The following is a 24,485-nucleotide window of genomic DNA, read 5'->3' as shown; positions in this document are numbered from 1 at the left end:
ATGCAGGTGCGAAGTGCAGATGCAAAAGGGTATAGTATGATTACTACACAAAACAAAAGACGAAGAAAGCAAGAGAGGCCTAGGGAAGGCCAGATATTTATACGCGACCCTCGCGAGTGCGTGTCCCCGCATCAACAGGGCTAACCCGTGCGGAGCCGCGCTCAGTAGCTTTGCTCAAAACCTTATTCCAACCTGCCCTACGTTCCGAGTCTTCCACGTGCTTCTTCCAGGGTCCAGCGCAGTCGCGGGTGCTCGCGGGAGTGCCGTGAGTCACACAGTCACGAGCCGAAGTGAATCTGTCAAGGTTTGGTAGAGGGGTGAATTTGGAGGGCTGGGTCCCGTAGTGAATGTTGCGGGGCATGTGACTCTTGGCGCTCACACACCAAGCTGGACTGTCACTTCTTGACGACTTCTGAGCACTCTGAGGCTCTTCTGTCCCCACCTTCTGTACACTCTGTGGGGAGACCATGACAATTATATAAGTCCGAAGCTAGTACGAGGGGGGATAAGGCAAATAGGGGGATAAGGAGAAGTGGCTAGCCTTATAGGTGCTACACAAAATTAGTTTTAACTAATCGAAAGTGTCGCTATCTATATCGCTAAGGCGGAGAGACTAATAGCTATAGCTACAGCCACAGCCACAGCCACAGCCACAGCCACGGGCGTAGTCTCCCTTTCGTTTAAGATACTACGCTATTAGTATCCGAATGCATGTAATTATCGCTCGGCAGCCCCTACACTTAGCCACCTGTCGTGGCCCTACGCAAGCTCCGGGACGACGGCGACTTCGTTTCGGTGTCTTCGCTCAATTAGCGTTGTGGGAAACATCGGTCCTTTTTCTAACGCAGGTGCAGGGGATCGATGCCTCTAGGCTGGCTGGGAGCTGCCGCATCGGCATGAGTTTGGAATAAACGATTATGGGGAATGCCGTACCAGTCGCTGGCCGTCAACTGAACACTAACACCCTCTCTAACAGTCCCGGATGTGCTACAGGTCTGCGTTGCACAACCTGTTCGCTGCGAACAGGCAAATTGCAGAATAGAGAACAGCAAAAAGAGATACATAGCGTGCAGACGGTGTGTAGAGTGGTACTTGTACGTATGAATGGAGATGTCTAAGTGAGATGCAATTTCAGCAATGGGACAACTGCTTCTTTTATATCTCGATGAAATGGAGCGTCGACAGTCACCCGAGGCACTAGTAATACCGCAATATATGTGAGCCTCACGACCGATATTCCATGAGACTTTCGAGAAATATGTTCCTGCGTCGTGACAAGTCGCTATATTGACTCAATGAAGTTCTGTTATTATGAAGGATGAAGTCGGCGATTGTAACCGGTCCTGGCGATGCCTTTCTTCAGCTACTCATAGTCGTCTAAGGCAGATATTGAATGCCTGCTACCAGCAGAACCTTGAAAGCAGGCTTTGCCACCAGCCTCGAGTCAGTGTCACGGTCGGCCTGAGTCTTGGACAGCCACAAACGTGATGCTCAATGTGCACGTCCGAGCGATATGGTGATGCACTTGTCATAAGATTTGAACAACAGCAAAGCTACGCGAGACACTTTCAACCCGGGTCGTCAGGCTGCCCACAACAGCAATGCGCGCGGCAAATCAGCCCCTATATCGCTCTTCATAACAAAGGGGATTGGCTGCCAGGTAAATGGTGATCTCAATGGGCTGAAACTCATAACAGGTCTGTGTGGCCCGGGCAAAATGGTGACCAGCGAGGCCCAAAGTTCGCAGCTTACGGACGGGCATTCGCTTTAATGTGCATGATTATGCTAGACGTAGTCGTACCGCATCTTTTTGTTGCAGTCTGTCCATGGAGTGCTGATCTGTAGGTATGCGATATCGGAAGAAAGATACGGTTGTAAGGCTACGGTGGACCTATAAGCGCGATATGGTGTTCAAATTTCTCTTTATCCGACTTCCCTGATCGATGCGATGTCGCACTGAGCCGCGTGCGGGCTGAGTCGCTTAGTTGAGAGCGAGTGCGCCTTTGTCCATTGGGACGAGCCCTCTACAAATGCAACTCGTACACTCCTTGAAGCAATCCCTTCATGGTTCCCGTCTACAGACAATCTAGCATGCCACCGAAGAGACAGCGCAACATGTCCAACACGAACTTCCTGGGCCACACAGCGGAACGGCTGTGTCAGCAAGCCCAGGAGCTAATGCGTGAAGCTCAAACGCTGCAGGACAGAGCGTGGATCTACACTCAAGAAGCTGATGCTCTTGTGCAGGCGCGAGCGCAGCCTAGCCACTTTACGCCCGAAAAGTTCAGCTGGGCCTCTGATGAAGATGAGCCTGCTGCCGACGAGCCCTCTTCTTCGCAAGCACGGGGTAGCGCCAGAAAAGGCTCTAGACGGCTGCAATTGTCGAAGTCCAAGACCGGATCTGCGAAGGCCCGTACTGGAAGGCGTGGGTCGGCCCAAAAAGGTATCGAGGGCATCCCTCAAGAGGTCTTCGACATGATCCTGGACGAGCTGCTTGACGATTACCGGCGATGGTATTACTCGGAGGATCCTGGTCTTCTCGCGCTCAGGTCTACGTCCCGTAAACTGAACCAGATGACTACACTTCGCTTTGCAGAGAAAAGCTTCACGAATACAACGTTCATAATTAGTGTCGAAGATGATCGCCAGATCGCGCTCGCGCTCGCCTCACATCCAGTCTTCGGCCCTGCAATGAAGGAAGTGACCCTCAACTTCGACGAGCTGGCTGATCCAGAGAAAGCGTATGACTACTTCACGAAACCTGCAGCTTTCCCTGCGAACTACAAATTGACACAGCATGACTGGCGTCGTGCAACCGTGATCGACAGGTACGGGCCAGAAGGGGCTGAGGCGATCAGAGAGCGCTGGGCCATAGCCAAGATGCGCGAACTAGACTTCGCTCCAGCGGTAGGCAGCTGCAAACACTTGTCGAGCTCTTGTCAACACTCAAGAGCACCGGGAAGTTCGAACAGCTTACGCTACAAACCGTTGGTCAAGACGTCTGGGCCAGCGGCCAAGGCGGCGAGCGCCTGTATAAGCAGCTCTACGGATCGCTGCCAGAAACGAAGAATCATATGAACACTTGGTCTAAGCTGTTCAAGCGACCACAGCGGGAAGATTCGATGAGGCACTTCAAGACCACCCTTGAAGCATTAATTGTGGCCGAGCTGGATGTTCCCACTTTCGATGTGAGCAGTTCAGCCTTCGACTATACAATCACCATCGACATGCTCGCGAGGAACCCTGGTATGCTTCAGATGTTGGGGTAAGCGGTTCATGGGACCCGCGAGCTTCGCCTCAACGTACGCCATTGCTATGGAGATGAATACCGTAGCCTTCCCACAGTGGACCTGGCCCCAGTCGTCGATCTTATCGTTGGGACACCGCGACTCAGAAGTCTGCACCTCGTTGGCAGCCCTGAAGCGCCGGCCACTACCGTGTTCGTAGACACAGTCCTCTCCAGTCGGCTGCCGGCTCTTCGCGAGCTGTTTCTCTGGGATACTTTCGTGTTTAGAGATCGATTGGAGACTTTTGTCAAGAGGCATCGGCAGCTCGATTTGCTCGCCACGGTCAAGTGTCGTCTTTACACTGAGTCTTTGCTTGTGGTCAGGTCCTCTCCAGAAATGTTGCTGGCGGAATCTCTTGACTATGTGAAGAGTAGGAAAGCTGACGATGTAGGGAGGTTGAAGCGGGACAAAGATCGCTTGAGGTGGGATTATGACCGTCTATTGGAAGACTTCACGGTGGACGGAATCTCACCAGCTCACCTTCCGGATCGAATGTGAGGGCATATGTAGTCGTAGAGGGGCAGTCGAAAGAAATGGTCGTGTGTCCGAAAAGTCGGTAATGCATTTCTCTTTTGTCGTCATTTCCATTGAGCATATCGCTGTCTCTGGATAGTGTCCGTATAGAGCTCCACGGTCCACAAGCGACGACAGGAAGTCGTTGAGTATGTCTAGTCTGGCACATCTGGTTGTCAGACGCGGCCACGTCGTTGCCTGACAATGCCCACAGGCAGGACTAAATGCAAAGCCGAGTTTGTGCTCTCACATCCCAAGGTGACCGGTCCATTCTCCATGCTACAGTAGCCTCAATATTACCAGTGAATGGACCTGTACCCTCAAGAATATGCCTTTCGCCGTCGTGGTGGGGCTCCCGCGAGGAAGTGCACCAATGCAAACGGAACCAAAAGAGGTAAATGTACTGGGAGCACGAGCATGTCAAGGGATGGCATCGTGACAGCTCGTGACCGGTCTACTGGTAACTTCTTGAACAAGAGATTGTCAAGCATCCGTCACGGGGTGCAAGGTCTGGGGAGCGTGGAGTACTAGGAGTCGCAGTGCTCTCTGCGGACTGACGCACTTCATGTCCGCTTGTGATTAATTTTGTGCTGCGCCGGTATCTTTGGTGCCCTTCTCGGCGCTGTGGCTCTCGGGGGAGACGGCCGAGCGATAGGTCGTGGTCTCCGGGCATCATGCTGTGGCTCGCGATATCGATCGACTCGAGGTATCAATGTAGGGACAGCGACCGGCGCCGTCCTCGCCGGAGCCCGCGCGAGGCTGAGAAACAGAATGAGCGGGTGGGACTCTGTGTCGGTGTCGATTATGCCGTTGAGACTGTTAACAACGCTCCTTCGGGTAGATGGCAAACGTCACCGGGCAGTGAGCCTCGGGTTGACTGGTCGCTTGGAAATGTAAGTCCGGCAGTAAAGACATCAAGAGGTGCCTTCCAGTATCTTGGGCCGTACAGCAACGAAGGTCATTCCACCCACTTGGTGTACGAGCACAATGCTGTGGAAACGGTCTCCACATGAGACAACCGCGAAACGTCTTGGCGAAGCGCACCACAGGCAGAGCCGGTCTCGTTGTATTCGAGAGTCTTCCGAGGGTGTGAGCGGGCATTCTGAGCTGCCAGAATGATGTTAACTCACCGCTTTATGCGTATCTCGGAGTCACATTCGAATAGTCGTTGCGCAGATGGCTACAGCCGTGTTCCTGTCGTGGGGTTGGGCACTCGGCTGTGTGGTCGTTGGTCTTGTGCTCCTCATCACCTAGAACTCTTGACCAGCGCATCGCATGCCATGGCTGCTCGTGGAGACTTGCTGGCGAGTCTGCCGTCTGCAAACAATGTCCGCGGCGGTAGCGACGCACTGTCGTCATTCCACATTGGTCGCACGCTGAACTGTCACGCTTGACCTGACATATGGCATTCACGGACCTGAACACGTTGATCGTGCGTGTAGAGCCAATGCCGTCAGGTCCGGACATCTGCGAAAAGTTGCGACCTTGCAATAACCAGGATGCTGCATATCTCGCGAAAGCAGGCAGCCAAGTAAGTCATCTCCCGCCCTGCAGGCGTTCGCTGTGCCATCGTTAGCCGCGCCGACTCCGCAAATGAACGTCCCTGTAATCTTGGTACTGCCCGCGAACTGATGGTGGTGGTTGTAAGTCACTGCCCGCAACTGAAATGCATCGTTGGTGCGCACAACAGCTGGTTAATGCAAGCAGCCGCCGAGCTCCAGACAGCTTCTGCGACCCCTGAAACGACTTGGTAGACGTCATGCGTGTCGTCGGTCGTTGGGGACATCGTTGGGACTCTCGTAGTTCCCGCAATATGGTCGATGCGATGACAGACACAGATCGTTCCTCAAATGCCCTGACTTTGTGCATGATCGCCCAACCACTGCAGTCGGGGAACTTACAATCCACCCGCTAAGGCTGACGGGGACCGCTGCCGGCATATGTGCCCTCTGCTGTCGGGACTTGAGGCGAAAAAGCGCCCATCTCCCGACAGGCCACCCGCTTCGGCAAGATCGACCACCCCAGCACGAGGCCCGTTTCTGTCGCGATTTCGAAGCAAGGTTCACCGCTCTGCATGCAAGCTAGTGGACGTGAAGTTACAAGCTTCTCCTGGCTCCGGTCAAGACCTTGCTACTCGAGCCACACCATTTGGTCACAAGATCGTTCCTGTCCGGTGGTTTTGATGCAGCTCTCGCTGACTTCGAGGCTGGCAAAGGTACACGTGCGCTGCTCTAGCCAGTCGGAGAAGGCAGAACGCCATCGCTCCTGATGCCATGGTATACTACCCTGTGATCAACGTGAGCATTGATGGCAGTGTGTGGGAGCACGTGCCGCACCATCTGCGCGGGAAGCGGCGGCCGGACCGTGCGGGAGATGGGAGATGGACATACGCACAGGGCAAGATCGTGAGGGTTTTGGGAGGGTGTTGTTGTTATGCAGACTGGCCCATGCGGTGATGAGTGTCAGCCAGCACTTGCGTCCTGGCATTGTGCCGGCTTGGCTGTCTTTTATCTCACGATGGTCGCTCAACATGTTCCTGCCACACAGTAGAGAGAGATTCCACGAATGGAAATTGCCGATGAGTCGTACGGTGATGGTCGTCTTGCTTGAGCGAGATTGCAGACGACCAGCTCTGAGGCGATGGTCTCCAGCATAAAGAGGCCGTCCTTTGCCAGCAATCTTGCGACCATCGAACAACCAGATCCGTCTCTTGAAAGACAAAACTGAAGGTGCGAATGAGGTCGTCATCTGTCCAGAACCAGAACAGTAACGTCGGTACTGGTGGTCGATCCAGGTCAGGGTTCAAGCCGTACTTCCAATGAACTCGTCGTCTAACGTACGTCGCAGGCAGAGTGGCAATGCCAGCAGTGTGAAGGCCCAAGATGGCAAAGACCATGCTACCAGCAACGGTAACTCCAACACGAATGTCAACGGAAGTTCGCTCGACCAGAAGAACTCGTACAGCTTGGACCGCTTCTTGGGTAGCCACAGTCGCAAGGATGACCCATCTCCCTGGCTGAGAAAGACCTGAGCTCGACAACCAACATCACGGTAAATGCATATGGCGACATACAAAGACACTTTCGGATTCTCATCACAGCCTTGAGCAATCAAGCTGTAACCTGCTGGCATTATTAGCTTCGTCAGAACGTTGGACGAAAAGGCAGAGCGGAAGGCGGAAGCGACGGCGAGTGACGCGTGAATGGCTGACGACGTTAACGAACTGCATATATCTCATCTTAGCTTTGATCGCTTATCTCTATACGACCTGTTGGACTCATACCCAAGTCTCGCCCTTATGCGAATTCACCACCTTGCTTCTCAATCTCTTCTCAACGCCTGCGACGGAATGTGGCAAAACAGGCCTCGAACGATTGCGCATTTCGGTGTTTCCCAGCGTATGATTACTTCCGAACTTTGGTCGGCAGTGGTGGGCCGCTGCCCATGGGCTGCAACTCAGGCGAAAAGCGTCGGATGGATGAGGCGAGGCCCAATCACCAAGCTGCCAGCACATCGGGCGAGGTCCAGAGTCATTGGTGTACATTGTTCGAAGGCTGCTGCTCGGCCTGTCGCACTGGCGCGAAGTAGGGGTGTGCCATTGCCTCCTTGGCTGTAAGGCGTTCTTGGTGGTCGTATCGCAAAAGCTTGTCCAGAAAGTCTAACGCATCATTGCTGACGAATCTTTGGTTTTCTGGATTCACAAACGCGTGCCAGCTCTTCTTTGGGAATCTTCCGAGTATGTCGTCATATTGCGCATCGAGCTCGATGTCGTACTTGTCCAGGTAGTCGAACAAGTCTTCGGTGCCAAGAACTTTGGCTATCTTGACCAGTTGGTCGCTGTTGCTGTTTCCGTGGAAGAATGGCTCCTTCCTGAAGATCATACTTGCGAACATGGCACCCATCGACCACATGTCCAAGCTGTAGTCGTACTCTTGGAAATCGACCAGGAGCTCTGGTCCCTTGAAGTACCTGCTGGCCACTCGTACATTGTACTCTGTGCCGGCGTGGTAGAACTCGGCAAGACCCCAGTCGATCAAGCGCAACTTCCTGTTCTCATGATCGATCATGACATTGTGAGGCTTGACATCGCGGTGCATGATTCCTTTGCTGTGGCAGAAGTCCAGCGCTTTGAGTAATTCGTAGATGTAGTACCGCACGTCGTAGTCCTGGAATTTGGGGTATAGTGTCCGAAAGTCGGTGTTGTTGATGTGCTCGAAGATGAGACTGGGCGTCTTGGATTGGCTGTCTCGAACGACGTCGAGGAGTGCTACGATGTTGGGGCCGCCGGACAGGTTCTGCAAGATCTTGATCTCTCGCTTGATCTTCTTCTTCTTGACGGGCTTCAGCACTTTGATGACGCACTTCTGGTAGTTAACCACATTGACGCCCTCAAAGACCTCCGAGTACTTTCCGCGACCTGTGCGCACACGGTCAGTAGGTGTTTCAAGCGCTCGCGCAAGACATGTGCGCGGCTCTTACCGATCTTCCTCACGACCTCGTAGTTCTCCAGCACGCCCCAGCTGATGTTGACGCTGTCGTAGTCCCAGTATGCCCTTGGCATCTGCTGATTGACGTCGGCGTACACCCGCGCCATATTGGTAATGTGCTGTTCCTGCCTCGTTATGTTGTTGTTGATTCTGCGCTGCAAGAATGGGGTGCGCGCTATCGTCCTAGTGATGTGCCGCGGGTCATGCACGGTGATGGCGGTAGGAGAGCGAGTCGGTCGGCTCGCGGCCTTGGTGGTGGTGGTGGTAGTGGTAGCGGTGAAGGTGGTAAGCGGTGAAGGTGGTAAGCGGTATCGCTGGGCCGCGTGTTGTATCTGTATCTAGTGACCAAGTACCTACATGTACTTGCCCTCGGTGGTGGTGCCAAGGTGCATGCCGCAGCGCTTGAACGATCGGCAGAGCAAGAGCAAGCCCACTGAGTCTATGGGCAGACCCCAATCTTGACTATGGGCAGACCCCATACATGACTTATGTAGACATAACTATACGGTATGATTAGTCTGTGTAATCAACGCTTACTACTCGTTATTAGCGGGTAGCCAAATCAAGAACGCTACACGTCGTATCGTAAGGACTCTACTAGTCTCGTTTGCTACATAAAATTAATCAAATTAAATTAAATTAAATCTCCTAATCAAACCTATAACACCGGAGTATATAGGCTAGTCTTCTCGTTCAGAACGAAAACCTAGGTCTAAGCTAGCTAGCTAGTAATAGCCGTACTATTCTAAGTTAAGGTAGCGTAGGTAAGTACCTAATTCTAAGGAATATTTAGGGCTACCTTAACGCTATAGTATAGCGTTATACGTAGCTTACGACCTATCTTCTAAGTAATAGTTAGCCCTTCGTTCTTAACAAAAAGACTTAAGAACTTATTATAATCTTACTATTTATCTAGTATAGAACCTAAGTATTATTTAGGTCACTAATAGTCTATAGCTCGACTATAGCGTACTCCTAAAGATCGCTATAAGATAGCGTCTCTTATACGTCTTAACTAATAGGGACCGTATTACTGTTAGGGATAGGGTTAGTCCTAGTCTAGTAGCTCTCGTACTTAGGAATACTATAGTTCTTACGCTATAGCTTAGCCCTAGAGATATATTAGCTTTTTGTTCTAAACGAAGGGTAAGTTCTCGTTAGAAACGTACTTTAAGAAGTTTTTGGTACTAGGCTATATATTCTAGGGCTTTGTATTTAGGCCCTAGCGGTTAGCGTAGTTAGTCGTACGCTAATAATAAGCGCTAGAAAGAGATAGCTACTATATATCGAGCCGGGCGATCTAGCGTAGCTATATCTATTAGCTTCTTATTCTTAACAAAGGGTAGTTTATTATTCTAAACGAGCCTCTTATACACCGCGGTTTAGACCCGTATTCTTAAAGCCCGGCTAGTTCTATATACTAGACATTTCGTTTTAAACAAAGAACTTAAAGAAAAATAGCTTATTTAAGGCATAAGGTAGATAGATAGATATTTTATTGAGCTGTTATAGTATTCTATAGCCTATATAGCTATACTATCTTATTTACTATATATAAAGGGGACACTATGTCGGTAAAACCCCTCCTCTCTCCTATAGGTCCTATCTCTCGTCCCTATACCTTACGTTTTCCTTATTAAGGGTACGCTAGTATTATAGGCCTACCCTAATAACTACCCTATCTACAACCCCTCTAGCTTCCGCCTCTTGTCTTTCTACTCTTCCGTCTCCTTTACTAGGCTAAATTGTTAGAAGAAACCTTATCGTAGTATCTACCGTATAATCCGGCGGATATTACCTTTATCTTCGATAAGGGACTTATAGTCCCTTCTCTCTACTTGATGTCTCTACGTATGCCTACCGCTTACCTACTACGGGCATCGTAGAAGTATATACTCCGTGTTTTACGATAGGTAGCTATATTAGTAAGCTAAGCTCTTAATATCTAGTACGTATCTTCTAAATAGGTAGGCCCTTAACCCGATATGTTCGGACCTAATTTGGATCGCTATACTTACTTCGGCCCTAGTAAAATCCTTATATAGTTAGTAGTTATGTCTCTAGAAGGTTCTAAGTACTATTAGGCCTATTGTCTTAGGGGGTCTCTTTTTCTATTCCTACTCCTATAGGTATCTCACTACTTATTCTACGAGGCTCTAGGTCTTTGCCTTACTTCTATAGGCCTAGCGGACTCTCTACTCCTCTACTTTCTGCTCCTACTATTTAGTACTTACTTATACGGCTACGAAGGTCTTAAGGTCGTCCTCCTTTTAGCTTGTCCTATATCGGGGTCCTCTCTAGTAGCGGTTTGCGATCTTCCTCTTTATCTCTTAGATAGTAGTCTATACTAAATAGTTACTTATCTCCGCGGCGTACTAGGTTTTTGTTCCTCTTATATATTAGGCTATCGGGGGTGTTCCGGTCTCTATCTCTACCGTATCCGTCGGTATCGTCCTATAGGCCCCTTATATCTATCGTAGGTTACCTATCTACGCGCGGTTAAGGGGTTACTCTATCCGCCTCGGAATTAGTTTACCCGCTCCGCCCGTAGCCTATATCTACGCCCCGTAAAGTATTACCGGTTTTACTATTACCTTATATATTACCTTCGCCTTCTTAAACGTCGCCCCCTAGGTAGATACTATTAGTCTCTTTACTAAAGCCTTGCTAGTCCGGGCTCGGTCTAGGGCCTTCTTAATTTATAGGTTCTAGCTTAGCTTCGGGTCGAGCTAGATCCCTAGAACCCTAAGCTTACTAGAAGGTTTCGTCTCGTATCCCTAGATATTTACTACTACCTCTATATTATAGTATATCTTTGCCTTACTAAAGTATATAAGCTAGTATTTCTCTAGAGCAAACCGGGCGCTATATTTCCTTACCTACTCCTCGTACTACTAGTATCTCTTCTCGAGTAGGCGGTTATTCTCCTCTATAGAGTTAGACTAGGCGAGGATATTAGTGTCGTCGACGGATCCCAATACTAAGGTCTACGGGGAGGTTAGTAGTAGGATAAGGTCCGCTATAAAGGTAAGGAATAGGATAGGGGAGAGAGTAGATCCTTAAGAAATCCTAGTCGTTACTTTTACCGGATCGGATCTATACCTTCCGAGAAGGATATTCGTCGTCCGGTCTTAGAGGAAGGAGTAGACAAGTTCTATAGCCTAGAGGGGAATGCCTTTCTATCGTAGGATATAGATAAGCCTTTAGTATAAGATATGATCGAACGCTCCTAAGATATTAAGAGAGAGTAGTAACGCTACCTAGTTCCTACCGTAGTACTAGAGGGTTTAGATCTATTCCGTAATTAGTTCTATCGCCGTTAGCGTTAACCGTTAGCTCCGTCCGCCTATCTATATTACTAGAAGTAGGTAGTTATCCTGAACTATTTATATAATCCTCTAGGCTACTATCTTCTTAAGGACCTTACCTACCGTATTAAGGAGCGTAATCGGTCGGTATAACTTAAGTCGAGTATAGTCCTCCTTCTATAGCTTCCTAAGTACTACTATTATCGATTTTCTATACGGCTTCGGGTAGTGTCCTTATCGTACGTATATAGTAAAAAGGGCTACTAGGCTCGGGGTGATTTCCTTCTTATACTCTTTTAGTAGGAGGTTAGATATCTTGTCTAGCCCCGGGCTTTTCGTCCCTTAAGCTTACCTATAACTCCCTCTACTATATCTAGGGTAACCGCCTAGCCTATTTCTAATAGCTCTAGGTACGTTATCGAGTCTATATCGGTACGGTCCGCCTCTACGTATATCGAGAAGAAGTGATCGGCTAAGGCTCTAGCTTTATCTCTAGGCGTAGTCTAGGTAACCCCTTCGCGGTTTACGATCGGGGGGAAGTAGGGAGCCCTTTCTTCTTAGGGTGATCTTACCTATTTAGCGAGTCTCTATATTTACTCTAGGTACTCTATAACTATCCCTACTATCGCTCTCTATTCTTATAGTTTGTCGCGCCGTATCTATACCTTCTTATCCTATACCGCGCGGTAGTATTAATCCTATACTTCCTAAGTATATTCTTCTATCTATTGTCTCCTTACCTTCCTTACCTCCTTTACCTTCGTAGTAGATCCCTAGGTATAGTAAGGCTTCTAGTAGGTCGAGGGTTTAGGTAGCGGTATATATCGTTCTACTACCTACTAGATTATAGTAGTAAGTTGTTCTACTATATAGTCTAACTAGGTCGTCGTCTCGAGGGTCTAGTTCTACGGTAGGTTTACTATAAGGTATTACCGTATTTCGTCCTATTAAGCTTTCTTCTAATTACGGTAGGGTTCTCTTATAAGCTCCTCTATAGCTTTTACGTCGAGCGTTATCTATATAGGGGTGTAGTTAGAGGATGCTTCTAGTACGTAGTTTAGCCGGTATTTGACTAGTCTTTCCTTAAGTTCCTATAATAGGAAGTATAGGTCGATTATACTTGTACTTATACGTATCTTCTACGTCTCTATTCCCTTTAGGGTTACTAGAGACTTTCCGTATTGTATAGTTATATCGAGTAGCTATCCTCCTAGGAACGTATATAGGGGAGTGAAGTCGAGCCCCTACTAGAGGTAGTAAAGGTTAAGGTCGCCTAAGAGTACGTGTTATACTCCTTAGTATAGGGCCTTCTCTAGGTAGGTAAGGGTCCCTATTTCCTTACTTATACGGCTCTACGGTAGTAGGTTATAGACGCTATAGATCTAGATAGGTCCTTAGGATATAGCGATCTAGATTAATATCAAGTCGCCTCGTCTTCCTTACTATAGTTATAGTATAGTCTCCTATATATCGAGGTCTATCGTCTTACTAATATAGATATATATCCTTAGCGTTACTCCCCGTTCGCTCGTAATAACTATATAGTATCTCTTATCGTTATACGTAGCTAGGGACTCTATATATGGGTTAATCTATAGTTCTTATATTACGATAACGTAGTACTATAGTAGGTCGAGCTCCTATAGGAAGTAGCGTTATACCTTATCCTTACTCTTATTTACGTTATACTATATAATTGTTATATTACTATATTATATCATTTGTTATTATTAGCAAGGTCTATATCTATACTTGTCTATTCTTCCTAGGCTTATATATCTTAGGTTCCTAATCTACTTAGCTATAGCTAGGTTTAGAACGACCCGACGATTTGTATTTAACCTTACTCGTTTACCGCTCGGCTAAGGTCTCTCGTTCTCCTAGGCGGCGGGTATATCGGTACTAGGTCGTCCTTTCTCTTACGCTTACTTACTACTAGCCCCCTATAGAGCCCTACTCCCTTCTAAGATTGTTATCGCTATAGGTATCTAGCCGGCGTAGCGACCCTTACCTATCTCGCTCGTTATTATACCGCGATTCTTACCGGGTATTAGTTTGAGTATACCGGGTACTTTCGGCTATAGTACGCGTATTGAGTCTCCTCCCTTAGGTAGTCTTTCCTTAAGTAAGAGCCGGCGTATTAGGGGCACTTTAGGCTTTTTTCTCCGTACTTAGGGGCGATATCTCCGTATTATTAGTAGTAGAAGCACTAGAGTACTCTATAGCTACTCTAATAGATCTCTATATCTAGTCACTTATACTTCTAGAACAGTCCCTTATCTAGGACTTAGTTTGCCTATTCCGCCGTCTCTACCTAGACTATTAGGGATAAGTACGTCTTCGTAGGCTCGACGGACCTATAGAGCTATATTGCCTTTATAAGTCGTAGTCCTAGGGATGTAGCTTAGTTTGATATTTAGAGCTAAGGGAGGTCTTCGACCTTAAGTATTCTAGGTACTCCGTAGGCTATTAGTATATATTATTAGTAAGAGACCTTTACCGATTTCGTAACCTTTGTTGTCTATTCCTTATAGGTCTCGAGCTTACGTTTATCGGATTCCTAGGTAGTAAAGAGTCTTAGGGCGCCGGTCGATTCTACCTTTGCCCCTACGACCTCCTTCTAGCCAATCCTATCTACGATCTCCTTAGTTATAAGAGCTATAATCTACTATTACTCTATCGGGTCGGTAATATATAGTCGTACTACCGTACTCGCCTTTATTGGTTACGGATTTACGCCTATAGCGACTATTACCTATATAGTAGGCTTTTAGGCTACTTTTAGCGTAGCTCACTAGATTGTCTTTAGGATCTAGTAGAATAGCGCCTTTAGCGCGCCTAGTAGCTAGGCTATTATATTCTTATATATCTAGCTTAGGTGTTCCTTATTACCTAGTATATTTTTAGCTTCGTTATATAGCTTTGTCTATACCTATTTAGTTCCCCAGTTTGTTCCCTAGTTAGTACTCTCTTAATTTGCTATAAGGTAACAATTGCCTAAATAGGCCGGTCTCCTCCGCGTCGGCGTAATTTTAGGGTCTACCGTTAGGAGAGTCGGATCTCGACTCTCTAGGCTTTTTATATAGTAATTACGCTGTCGCTAGCGTAAGCCGGTCGCTTCTACTTTCGTAAGGTGCTCGTCTTAGTAGGAGCTCTTGAATAGTCCTTAGTATATCCCGCCGCTCTCGGGGTCTAAATAGATCTCCGCCTATATATATATATATAACTAGCGTATAGAAAGTATAGAGTATATACTAGTACTATAACTAGTATAGGTAGAAAAGCAAAAGCTCTAACTCTTTCTAATACCGGAGTATCATCTAAGTTTACTAATCTACGTTTCGTTCGCGTATATTAAGATGTAGTATCTTAAAGGGAGTCAACAATCAGGAAGTGATCTAGTAGCCTAAGGCATCCACGATGACTCAGCTTGTAGGGAGATACCTTCTCTCCCCTTTAGCTTAGATAGACATCCAACACAATCAACATATTGGTTCCTAATATATTGCTATATGCTCGTGCTATTAGTCAGTTGAAGATTGATCTCTTACTCCACTCCGCTGCCATCCACCCGTACCTGTTTAACAGGTTATGAGCCCGGGTTTGTGCAGGAATAAGAGCAACCTATATCAGTATAGGTTACTTATATCCCTTGCTATCGTAGCAGAAAACATCTGGGAATCAGAAGTCTACCCCGTCTATCCTGTCAAGGAGCTTAGTTCGATACTCAGTAATAGGTAACCTAGACAAGGACTCTATGCGGCTTACTTAAAGCCAATACCTTGAAGATACTCTGTAGGCAGAACTACATCGAGATACTATCAAGAAGGACTTCAAGTAAGTCATTTGAAGCTCTACTAGGAGAGACAGACCTGTGTCCTAGCCCCGAGACCTCACACCGCTCCTTCTTTACTTTACTAAGCAGGCCTTAGTATCCACACCTACGAACTTTCCCATTCTACACCAGAAGCCTTAGCAGGATCTGAGCCACCACCTTGGAACATACACACCTTGTTTCATTACATCCAATTTATTATAGATTCATACCAAGAGAAGACAGAGGAGAAGGGAGGCAAAATCCCAATTCTTAGGAGGGACAATTGGAAGAGATGGTTCAACCTTCAGAGATACAAGATAGAGAGCCAATTAGCATTCTTTGCAATTGATGACCTAATAGAAGTGTCTTTTGACAACATCAAGGGCAAGACTCTAAAACTCCAAGAAGAGGCTACAACCAAAGAGATCCTCAATACGCCAATATAGACAAGACACAATACAGTGTGCAACTTCAGTATCCTTAGTAGGATCACAGAAGAAGATGAATTTGAGCTTGAGGGCTTATGTGAATCTGGAAGAGCTGCTGAGAAGTGGGTATATCTCTGGAACAAGTATAGCCAGGTGCTACCAACCTATGCATATGAGCTCACAAAGCAATTTGTGACCTTTGAGATGAGTGAAGAGTTCACCATCAGATCTGCATGGACACACCTGGTTTCTCTTAGAAAAAGGATTGCTGATGTTGACCTAGAGGGTCAGCATTACAGGAAAGCTGATGTGAGGATGACCTAGCTCTTAAGCTCACTGCCACCTGACTACTATGTAGCCAGGGATACTATCATGGCTTAGCCAAAGATGGATCATAAAAGGACCTTAAAGATCCTTGAAGCTCAAGAAGCTAGGTTGGATCCCTCTAAGGCTAAGTATGGCATAGCAGCCACCTGGGTCAAGCCCTCAGGTCTAGCAAGACTACTCTCCTGCCTTCTCTATAAGAAGGATCATCTGATCAAGGACTGCCCTAGTTTGCCTGAGGCAAGAAAGGTCCTTAGATCTCATTCCTAACCACCATCTTCCCAGAATACAACACATGTCAAGAAGAAGAGAACTCCACCACCCACTTCAAGGAGGACACCAAGAGAGAAGTCCTCTATAGAAGAACTTAAGAAAATGGTGAAGAAACTCAGCTCTGACATGCTGTCACTCTAGAAGAACCAGGCCTAGTCTTATACCTCTAAAGCAAAGAAGACTGGAAAAGGTTTTTCCGCCCAAGAGTCACGTGACTCATGTAGCTCATCCCTAGAGACAATGTCTGATGATGATGAGTATAATGAAGTGGCTCACTCAACTGCAGAAGTCTAAGGCAAGTTCCCCTCGTCAGAGTGGTTACTTAACTCCTATGCTTCATCCTATATGACTGACCAAAGCTGCCTCTTTAGATCTATGACTCCCTTGACATGGAAGAAATGGATCAAAGTGGGAGGTAGGTTTTTATTAGCCACTTATATTGGGAATGCAGAGATGAGTAGGAGAGCTGGCAGAAAAGTTGTTTTGGAAGATGTCCTGCTTGTACCCAAGCTAGGAGTGAACCTGGTTTCATAGAACCAGTTTAGCAAGCAGTTTGGTGTACAACCTCCATCATTTTCTCTTGTTTTCCCCTCTAGTAAGACTGTTGTCCAGACAAAGCTCCTTAGGGGGGTTCTATTCATTAATGAGATTTCTCCTCTCCTACAAGAACGGGCACATTACTCATTATGTGCACCACTAACAGAGAATGCCTTTGTGACTGCTCAATCAGAGACCGACCTGAAGCAGTAGGAGCTTTGGCATAGAAGATTTGCACACTTTAGGAAGAATTTGCTCCAGAATCTTCACAAGGTAACAGACTTAAAAGAACCCATTCCTATCCCTAAGGATGGCTTTCACTAGTACAGAGTATGTTCAATAGCAAAGATGAAGAAGTACAAAGGCAAAGTTACAGAGAGAAGACCTGAAAGACTTGCCCTTGTATCTATTGACATATGTGGCCCACTACCAATCTCAAGACTAGGATTCAAATACTGGCTTGAGATTGTTGACAACTTCTCTAGGAAGAAGTGGACCTTTCCTCTTAGGAAAAGAGAAGATGCTCCAGTTGCTCTCCAGAACTAGAAGATCAAAGCAGAGAGGAAATCATTAGCGCAGCTGAAAGCAGTAAGACTTGACAATGTAAAAGAACTTATTGCATTAGTGAAGCAGTGGGAGAAGGATTTGGGGATTGGGCTCGAGCCGACTAAGGCATACAACTCTCTACAGAATGGACTAGTTGAGAGGTCAATACAAACCTTAGAGGACTCTATAAGGGCAATGCTTGAAGAGGCTAAAATGCCGGTTGAATTTTGGCCTGAAGCACTAGAGGCCCAAACTTATATGAGGAACAAACTGCTAAATGGCCTAGATTACGATAGGTTCAAGGTTTCACTAGATGAGGCTTTTGATGGTATCAAACCGACTATCAACTATTTGAAAGTTTAGGGATATAAAGCTGTTGTCTATATAGACATAAGATCCCAACCTCAATAGGCAAGAAGTAACAAGCTAATAAATAGGGGTAAAGAAGCAGTGTTTATTAGGTATGTTGAAAACACAGCTAAAGCCTAGCTCTTTTAGGAACTAGACATGAGAGCTGTTAAACAACACACACATGTAGACTTCTTTGAGGACTAGCCCGGAGGTGATATAGGTCTCAATGTTCCAACATTGAATCTACTAAGCAGTGCACTAGCTAGGAAGCCCTTAGGAAGGCCGAGGAAGAACGTATCCTTAGGACAATCTACCTACCATTCAGGCGTCTATTAGAGCACCCCCGAAATAGATCAGCCAATTGAGAGCCCTAAAGTCGCTCAGCCGAGAAAGCTGTTTGTGCAACTTCCCTAACCTCTGGAGAACGTAGGGGAATTTCAGAAAATCAATTAGCCAATTGAGAGAAGCTCCCTAGATCCCTAGGAAATAGACGTTACTAGGTCACAAGTGACGGTCCCTAAATCATCCCTTGGAAAGAGAAAGGCTGACTATGATGTTGAGGGCTATGACATGAAACAGAAAGCCCCAAAATCTATAGTCCCTAAGCCCGAACTAACCACTGAAGTGGGAGAAGCAATAGACCTCTCAGAGAACCTTGCTGCTTTTCACTAAGCTTTCTTTGCAGCCATGTAATCAGTGGACAGTTCAATACTATAGGATAGCGAATTCCTAGAAGAAGTTGAGGAAATAGCCTTTATAGCAACTGTAGAAGCTATTATATACAAGCAAGAGGTCCCAATTCCAAAATCCTACAAGGATGCTGTGAATGACAAGAAATGGGGACATCTTTGGAAGGAAGCAATCCAAAAGGAACTAGATGCTCTATAGAGTAACAACACCTAGGAAAATTCTGTTCCACTAAAAGGAGCAAATCTGGTTACATCAAGATGGGTCTTTGATATTAAGAGAAGCATTAGTGGAGCTATTGAAAAGTTCAAGGCTAGACTAGTTGTAAGGGGCTTCTCACAGAAGTTTGGTGTTGACTTTATAGAGACATTTGCACCTACAGTAAGACAGGACACCCTTAGGGTGTTTATGGCTATTGTGTATAAGAAGGATCTTCATCTTCACCAAGTGGATGTGAACAATGCATTCATAGAAAGCACCCTCTATGAAGACATCTTCATGTTACCACTACCAGGAGTTGAGCTTCTACCAAACATAGTGTTCAAAATCCTCAAAAGCTTGTATAGACTTAAGCAAGCAGCTAGAGATTGGAATCAACTCTGTGTATCAAAGCTCAGAGAGATTGGATTCATATAGTCAGAAGTGGATCCATGCCTACTTGTCCATAAGAAGAGGGAGATCATAATCCTTATACATGTGGATGACATTCTAATTGCTGCACCAAAGTTGACAGATGTTCTCTGGTTCAAAAGAGAACTTGGCAAGATCTTTAAGATCAAAGATCTAGGTGAACCTGAAAAGATCCTTAGCATGAGAGTCACAAGGGACAGGAAGAGAGGAATCCTGAAACTTGACCAAGGACACTTTGTTAGGGACAGCCTAGCCAAGATAGGAATGAACTATAAGAAGGAAGCACCTACACACTCACCTATAGACAGCTATGAGGCCCTCAAACCTTCAAGCCATATAGATGAGAGGTGTGACAAGGCAGAGTACTAGAGTATCAATGGTACTTAGATGTGGCCAGCAACAATCACAAGGCCAGACATTGCTTTTGCCCTAGGAAGGATGAGCTCATTTGTGAGTGACCTATCCACCTACCACATGAAGGCTTTGAAGAAGATTACTAGGTACCTAAGATCATACCCTGATCTAGGACTTCAGTTCTCAAAGTCTAGAAAAGGACACCTTATTAGATACTGTGATTCTGATTATGCAATAGACAAAGCAGACAGAGTCTCAATCCTTAGGTATGTCTTCTTCCTCTATAGGGCACTAGTTTCTTAGATAAGCAAGAAGCAAAAGTCTATAGCAACATCCACAATGGAGGCTGAATACATGGCTATGAATGTATATACGAAGCAGTCCTAATTCCTAGCTTCACTGCTAAGAGAAATGGATTGTCTAGAGTTAGTAGGAGACTGTTCCTATCAACCAAGAATCACTAGAAACCAGGAGACTGTATCAAATTTGAGACCAGTCCAATTAAGAGGTGACAATCAAGCTGCCCTCACCCTAGTGAAAGATGTACATGTTTATGACAAGTCGAAGCACATTAACATTGCCTATAACGCTGTTAGGAAACTTTAGTGGAGGAGGCTTATTGCTGTTGAGTACACCCCAACCTCTGAGATGGTTATAGACGGGTTTACAAAACCAAAGACTAGTCCACACTTCTAGAGGTTTGTAAGCCAGCTGAACCTGTCATAAAAAGGTCTAAGTACTATTGACAGGAAGTGAGCAGACTGTAACCTCCTATACGAGATGAGTAGGAGTGTTAAGATGTAGCATCTCAAAGGGAGTCAACAATCAGGAAGTGATCTGGCAGCCTGAGGCATCCACGATGACTCAGCTTATAGGGAGATACCTTCTCTCCCCTTTAGCTTAGACAGACATCTAACACAATCAACATATTGGTTTCTAATATATTGCTGCATGCTCGTGCTATTAGTCAGTTAAAGATTGATCTCTTACTCCACTCCGCTACTATCCACCCGTACCTATTTAACAGCGTATATAATATCCCTACTTTTAAGCTTAATAAACCCCGTCGCCTACGGATAGCTAGCGGGGTAACTACGAGGCTACTCGAAGTAGCCCTAATAAATATTCCTATCGGAGGGTATACAAGCTAAGAACTCTACTATATTACGGACTTAGACAAATACGATATCGTCCTTAGAATCTTATAGCTCGAAGAGTACGACCCGTTATATAAATAAATAAATAAATATATTTATAATGCCTATCTAGCTCCTAAAAGGTCTACGAGGCCGGGGGCTATTAAGGAAGAGAGAGGGGAAAACCGTCGTACGGGGAAAACCCCTCTTTAGGTATTAGTAAGTTCTCTCTATTACTTATTAGTTAATCTGTCGTACTAGAAGCGGTAAGCACTACGTAGTTAGCCGCCCCGGAGTACTAATCTACCCGGTGCCTAGGAACGAGTCTTAGTAGCTAGCCGACTATCGAGTAGACGACAGGTCGACTATTAGTAGAGGCGGGTTGCCTATCGAGTAGGAGACAGGTCGACCGTCGAGCGGAAAACGAGCTGGCCGTCGAGTAGACGACGAGTCGACCCTTCCGGGCTCCTATACTCTATTAGTACTCCTATCGCTATTCCTTCTATAATCGGAGTCGCTATAGGCTACGGTCTACCCGCCTACGTAGTCGTCGGTACTACTAGAGTTCTACTACGTCTATAGGTAGGGCGCCTTCGAAGGCTTCCTAGAGCTCTTCCTCCTAGGCTATCTCCCCTATTCTTACTACTATCTTACCCGCTATCTAGAACTGCTATAGTAGGCCGGTCCGTATTACTATTCGTACCGCTACTCGTATCCTACGCGCTAGACCTATTATATATTAGAAGTCTAGATAACTTTGTATTAGTATATCTAGTTAATATACTCTAATAAGGATATAGAGAGCGGGAAGCGGAACGTAAAAACGTAGTATTAATAATAGAGATACGACGCCGGAGAGGTAAACGAAACACGATAATAAACGAAGAGGCAATAGCGTTATAAAAGTAAAGAGCGCCCTCGAAAGGCGGCGAACGAAGGGAAACGCGCGGAGCGACGATGCGCCCGGGAGAATCGAAATACGGAGACTATCTACTATAACGACTATATTAACTATAAGCTACTAACTAGAAGAACTAGTATACGAAACACGGTATAGACACGGTAGAATATACCGCGATTATGTACGAAATTATAGCTACCCTTACGAGCGCTAATCTACCCTATAAACGCGCGATCCGTAGCCTCCTCGAGAGCTTAGCTAAAGCGATCTAGGAGCTACTACGGGCGACGAAGGCGCTAGTACTAGTAAAGGAAGTGACGAACGCGGACCTCCTACGGGAGATCTAGGCGCTAGGAAGAGCTAGGCCGGCGACATATATCTAGGCGGCTATAGTAGCCGTAGAGTAACTAACGTACCGCGTTAGGCTAGTTTAGCGTAAGGTTACGATATATATAGACAACCCTAAAGAAAGAGAGCGGGTAGCGGTACTACCGTACTATCGCCTCGTAGAGTAGGCGCGATAGGCTAGTAAATAAGACATTATTATAGCCTAGAAGCTTAAGAGTAGAGACGTACGCTATACGCTCGTAACTATAGCGGGGAGACTAACTCTACTATAGAGCGTAGCCTAGGCGGTTAAGGTACTAACGCGAAGAGTATAGCGCCGGTCGCGCTAGTATACTAGGCCCTTAGATACGGTATCCGAGTTAATACCTTCCTAGTAGATACTAGCCCGGTAGTAATAGGAGAGGCTATCGTAAAGGACAACTAGGCTACTATCCTAGGCCTCGTTATTACCCGGGCGTACTAGCTAAAGAAGCCGGAACGAATAGAGCGGAAATACTCGTCGCTCGTACTCGCGTTTAAGTATAATAGCTAGAGGATCTAGGCTATAGAGAAGGGACTAGTCCTAGCCTACTCGTACTACTACGTTAAAAAGCACGACTATACCTATATAGTAACCTAGTACTTCCGGTACTAGGGATTCGGGTACACTATAAAGTATTATAGGTAGGAGACCTACTACGGCTACTACGCGAAGGTATATAATACCCGTAAATACTCCTAACCTAAGATAAGTAAGTACGCTAACTACGGCGGGGACTATAAGGCGTAGATAGGCGGATATAGAGTAAGGAGGTAGGTAGCGGAATAGACGGTAGGAGCGCGCCTAGGTATACGCTAGGAAAGAGGAGGAATAGCGATAGTACTATACCGTCTAAGAGTCGACGCCGACGGCTTCTAGCCGGTTATATATAGTAGTAAGAAGAGGAGGCTAAATAGCGATAGACGCTTAATATACGGAGTAGGCCGACTAGCGCTTACCGACCCCCGGGCTTAGGGCCTCGGATAGCCGCGCCTCGATACGACGATATTCCGCCTCTACGGAGGTAGCGCGCCCTTACCGGTAGCTACGCTAGCGACGCCGGCCCCGTAATAGGATAACGAAGGCGAGGGCGAGGGCGACGAGGACGACAATATAGTAGTCAACCTACGGAGGCAGAATAGGGAACTATAGCTAACATAATAGTCTAACTAGAAATAGTACGCTTACCTAGCTAACTATCGTAGAGTATAACGCTAATAAGAGTAAGGACAAGGCCTAGAAGCTACTCTCTAGCCTACTATACCCTAGCCGGCACTATATAGTCGCTATCTAAGAGTAGTAGACAAACGGAAAGACGATACCCGTAGACCCGAGATACTACCTTATAGTACTCTAAGGTAACTAGCCGGTAGCGCGGGTCTACTTCTACGTAAGTAAAGAAATCGCGATAATTACGTAGACGACCTATACCTACTCTAGCGATATAGCCTCTCTACGGCTACGCCTTACCGACGGTAAGACAATAGCTATCTATAACGCCTATAACCCGTACTTAGTACCGGGCTCGAGAGAAGACGATAGCTAGTCGGCCACCCTCTACTAGCTCTTAGAAGCTCTCTAAGAGGAAGCTAATCTATATATCCTAGTCGGCGACCTTAACCTCTACTACCTAAGATAGGGAGGCGATAGCGTACTCTCGGCCTATAACGCCGTAGACGCGCTTAACGGTCTAGTAGAGGTATCCGGCCTTAGCCTAGTACTTCCCGTAGGTACGGCTACGTATTAGTAGAAAAATACGACCTAGACGCTTAACCTAACCTTCGCGATATAGTAGATAGCCTAGTAGACTATCTTCTACGATATAGACCGAGAACTTAATACCGGCTATATAGACTACCTAGCTATCCGTACGACGGTCGACGTAATATACCTATAGGCGCTACTAGCCCTAGAACTACGGCCTTAGTAGAAGAGAGCGGACTAGAAGGAGATTAATAAGGTACTAAAAGAACGAATAACAGCCCTCGTACCGCTAGTACCCCTCCGCTTAGAGGCGGAAATCGATACGGCGGTAGAGAGCCTATAGTAGTATATAGTAAGAGTAATCCGGGACAAGATCCCCTATACCCGACCCTCGAAGTACGCGTCGCTAGCCAAGTCGTAGGAATACGTAGACGTAGTCCGTATAACGGTAGCGGCGCGCCGCCGGTAGAACGAGATAAAATAGGACGCTATATACGCCCGATACCGCCGACTAGATAACGAGAAGGGTAGGATTATTAGGCGCTAGGGTAATATTACGTAGCGTAACGCCGTCCGTAAAGTTATAGGAGACCGAAGTAAGGTCTAGAAGCTCGCTAAGTAGACGCGTACGAGGAAGCCGGAGACACCGCTACTACTACTATAGTTCCTACCTATCCGTAATAGGTAAGGGGTCCTCTAGGAAGCCTAGTAAGATAGAGCCGACGCGCTAGTAGAGGCGTTCTTCCCTTCTCCGGTTACTACCCGACTCGATAATATCGAAGGCTTCGTATACCTAACGGAGCTCGAGACTAGCTAAGAGGTAACGGAGGCGGAG

General features: G+C 46.6%; 4 protein-coding genes across 4 annotated transcripts; 3 read left to right on the top strand and 1 right to left on the bottom strand.

Moving 5' to 3' along the window:
• Positions 1–2,115: 2,115 nt before the first annotated feature.
• CLAFUR5_08134 (uncharacterized protein) lies at positions 2,116–3,785 on the top strand (the record flags this gene model as incomplete). Its single annotated transcript, XM_047907282.1, has 3 exons — positions 2,116–2,828; positions 2,906–3,265; positions 3,335–3,785. The coding sequence occupies 3 exons, from the start codon at positions 2,116–2,118 to the stop codon at positions 3,783–3,785; spliced, it is 1,524 nt and encodes a 507-aa protein (XP_047759376.1).
• A 1,417-nt stretch (positions 3,786–5,202) lies between these two features.
• Positions 5,203–5,432, top strand: CLAFUR5_08133 (uncharacterized protein; the record flags this gene model as incomplete). The annotated part of the gene is made up of 2 exons (XM_047907281.1): positions 5,203–5,331; positions 5,355–5,432. The coding sequence occupies 2 exons, from the start codon at positions 5,203–5,205 to the stop codon at positions 5,430–5,432; spliced, it is 207 nt and encodes a 68-aa protein (XP_047759224.1).
• A 1,186-nt stretch (positions 5,433–6,618) lies between these two features.
• Positions 6,619–6,831, top strand: CLAFUR5_08132 (uncharacterized protein; the record flags this gene model as incomplete). The annotated part of the gene is given in 2 exon segments (XM_047907280.1): positions 6,619–6,636; positions 6,652–6,831. The coding sequence occupies 2 exon segments, from the start codon at positions 6,619–6,621 to the stop codon at positions 6,829–6,831; spliced, it is 198 nt and encodes a 65-aa protein (XP_047759378.1).
• Positions 6,832–7,330: 499 nt separating this feature from the next.
• Positions 7,331–8,394, bottom strand: CLAFUR5_08131 (Casein kinase II subunit alpha; the record flags this gene model as incomplete). The annotated part of the gene is made up of 2 exons (XM_047907279.1): positions 7,331–8,217; positions 8,280–8,394. 2 exons carry the CDS (start codon positions 8,392–8,394, stop codon positions 7,331–7,333), a joined length of 1,002 nt encoding a protein of 333 aa, XP_047759380.1.
• Positions 8,395–24,485: the final 16,091 nt, after the last annotated feature.

This window comes from Fulvia fulva, chromosome 3 (assembly GCF_020509005.1).
Source record: "Fulvia fulva chromosome 3, complete sequence".
Lineage (NCBI taxonomy): Eukaryota > Fungi > Ascomycota > Dothideomycetes > Mycosphaerellales > Mycosphaerellaceae > Fulvia > Fulvia fulva.
The sequence above is the reverse complement of the archived record's forward strand: the minus strand, read 5'-3'. Positions and strand labels throughout refer to the sequence as shown.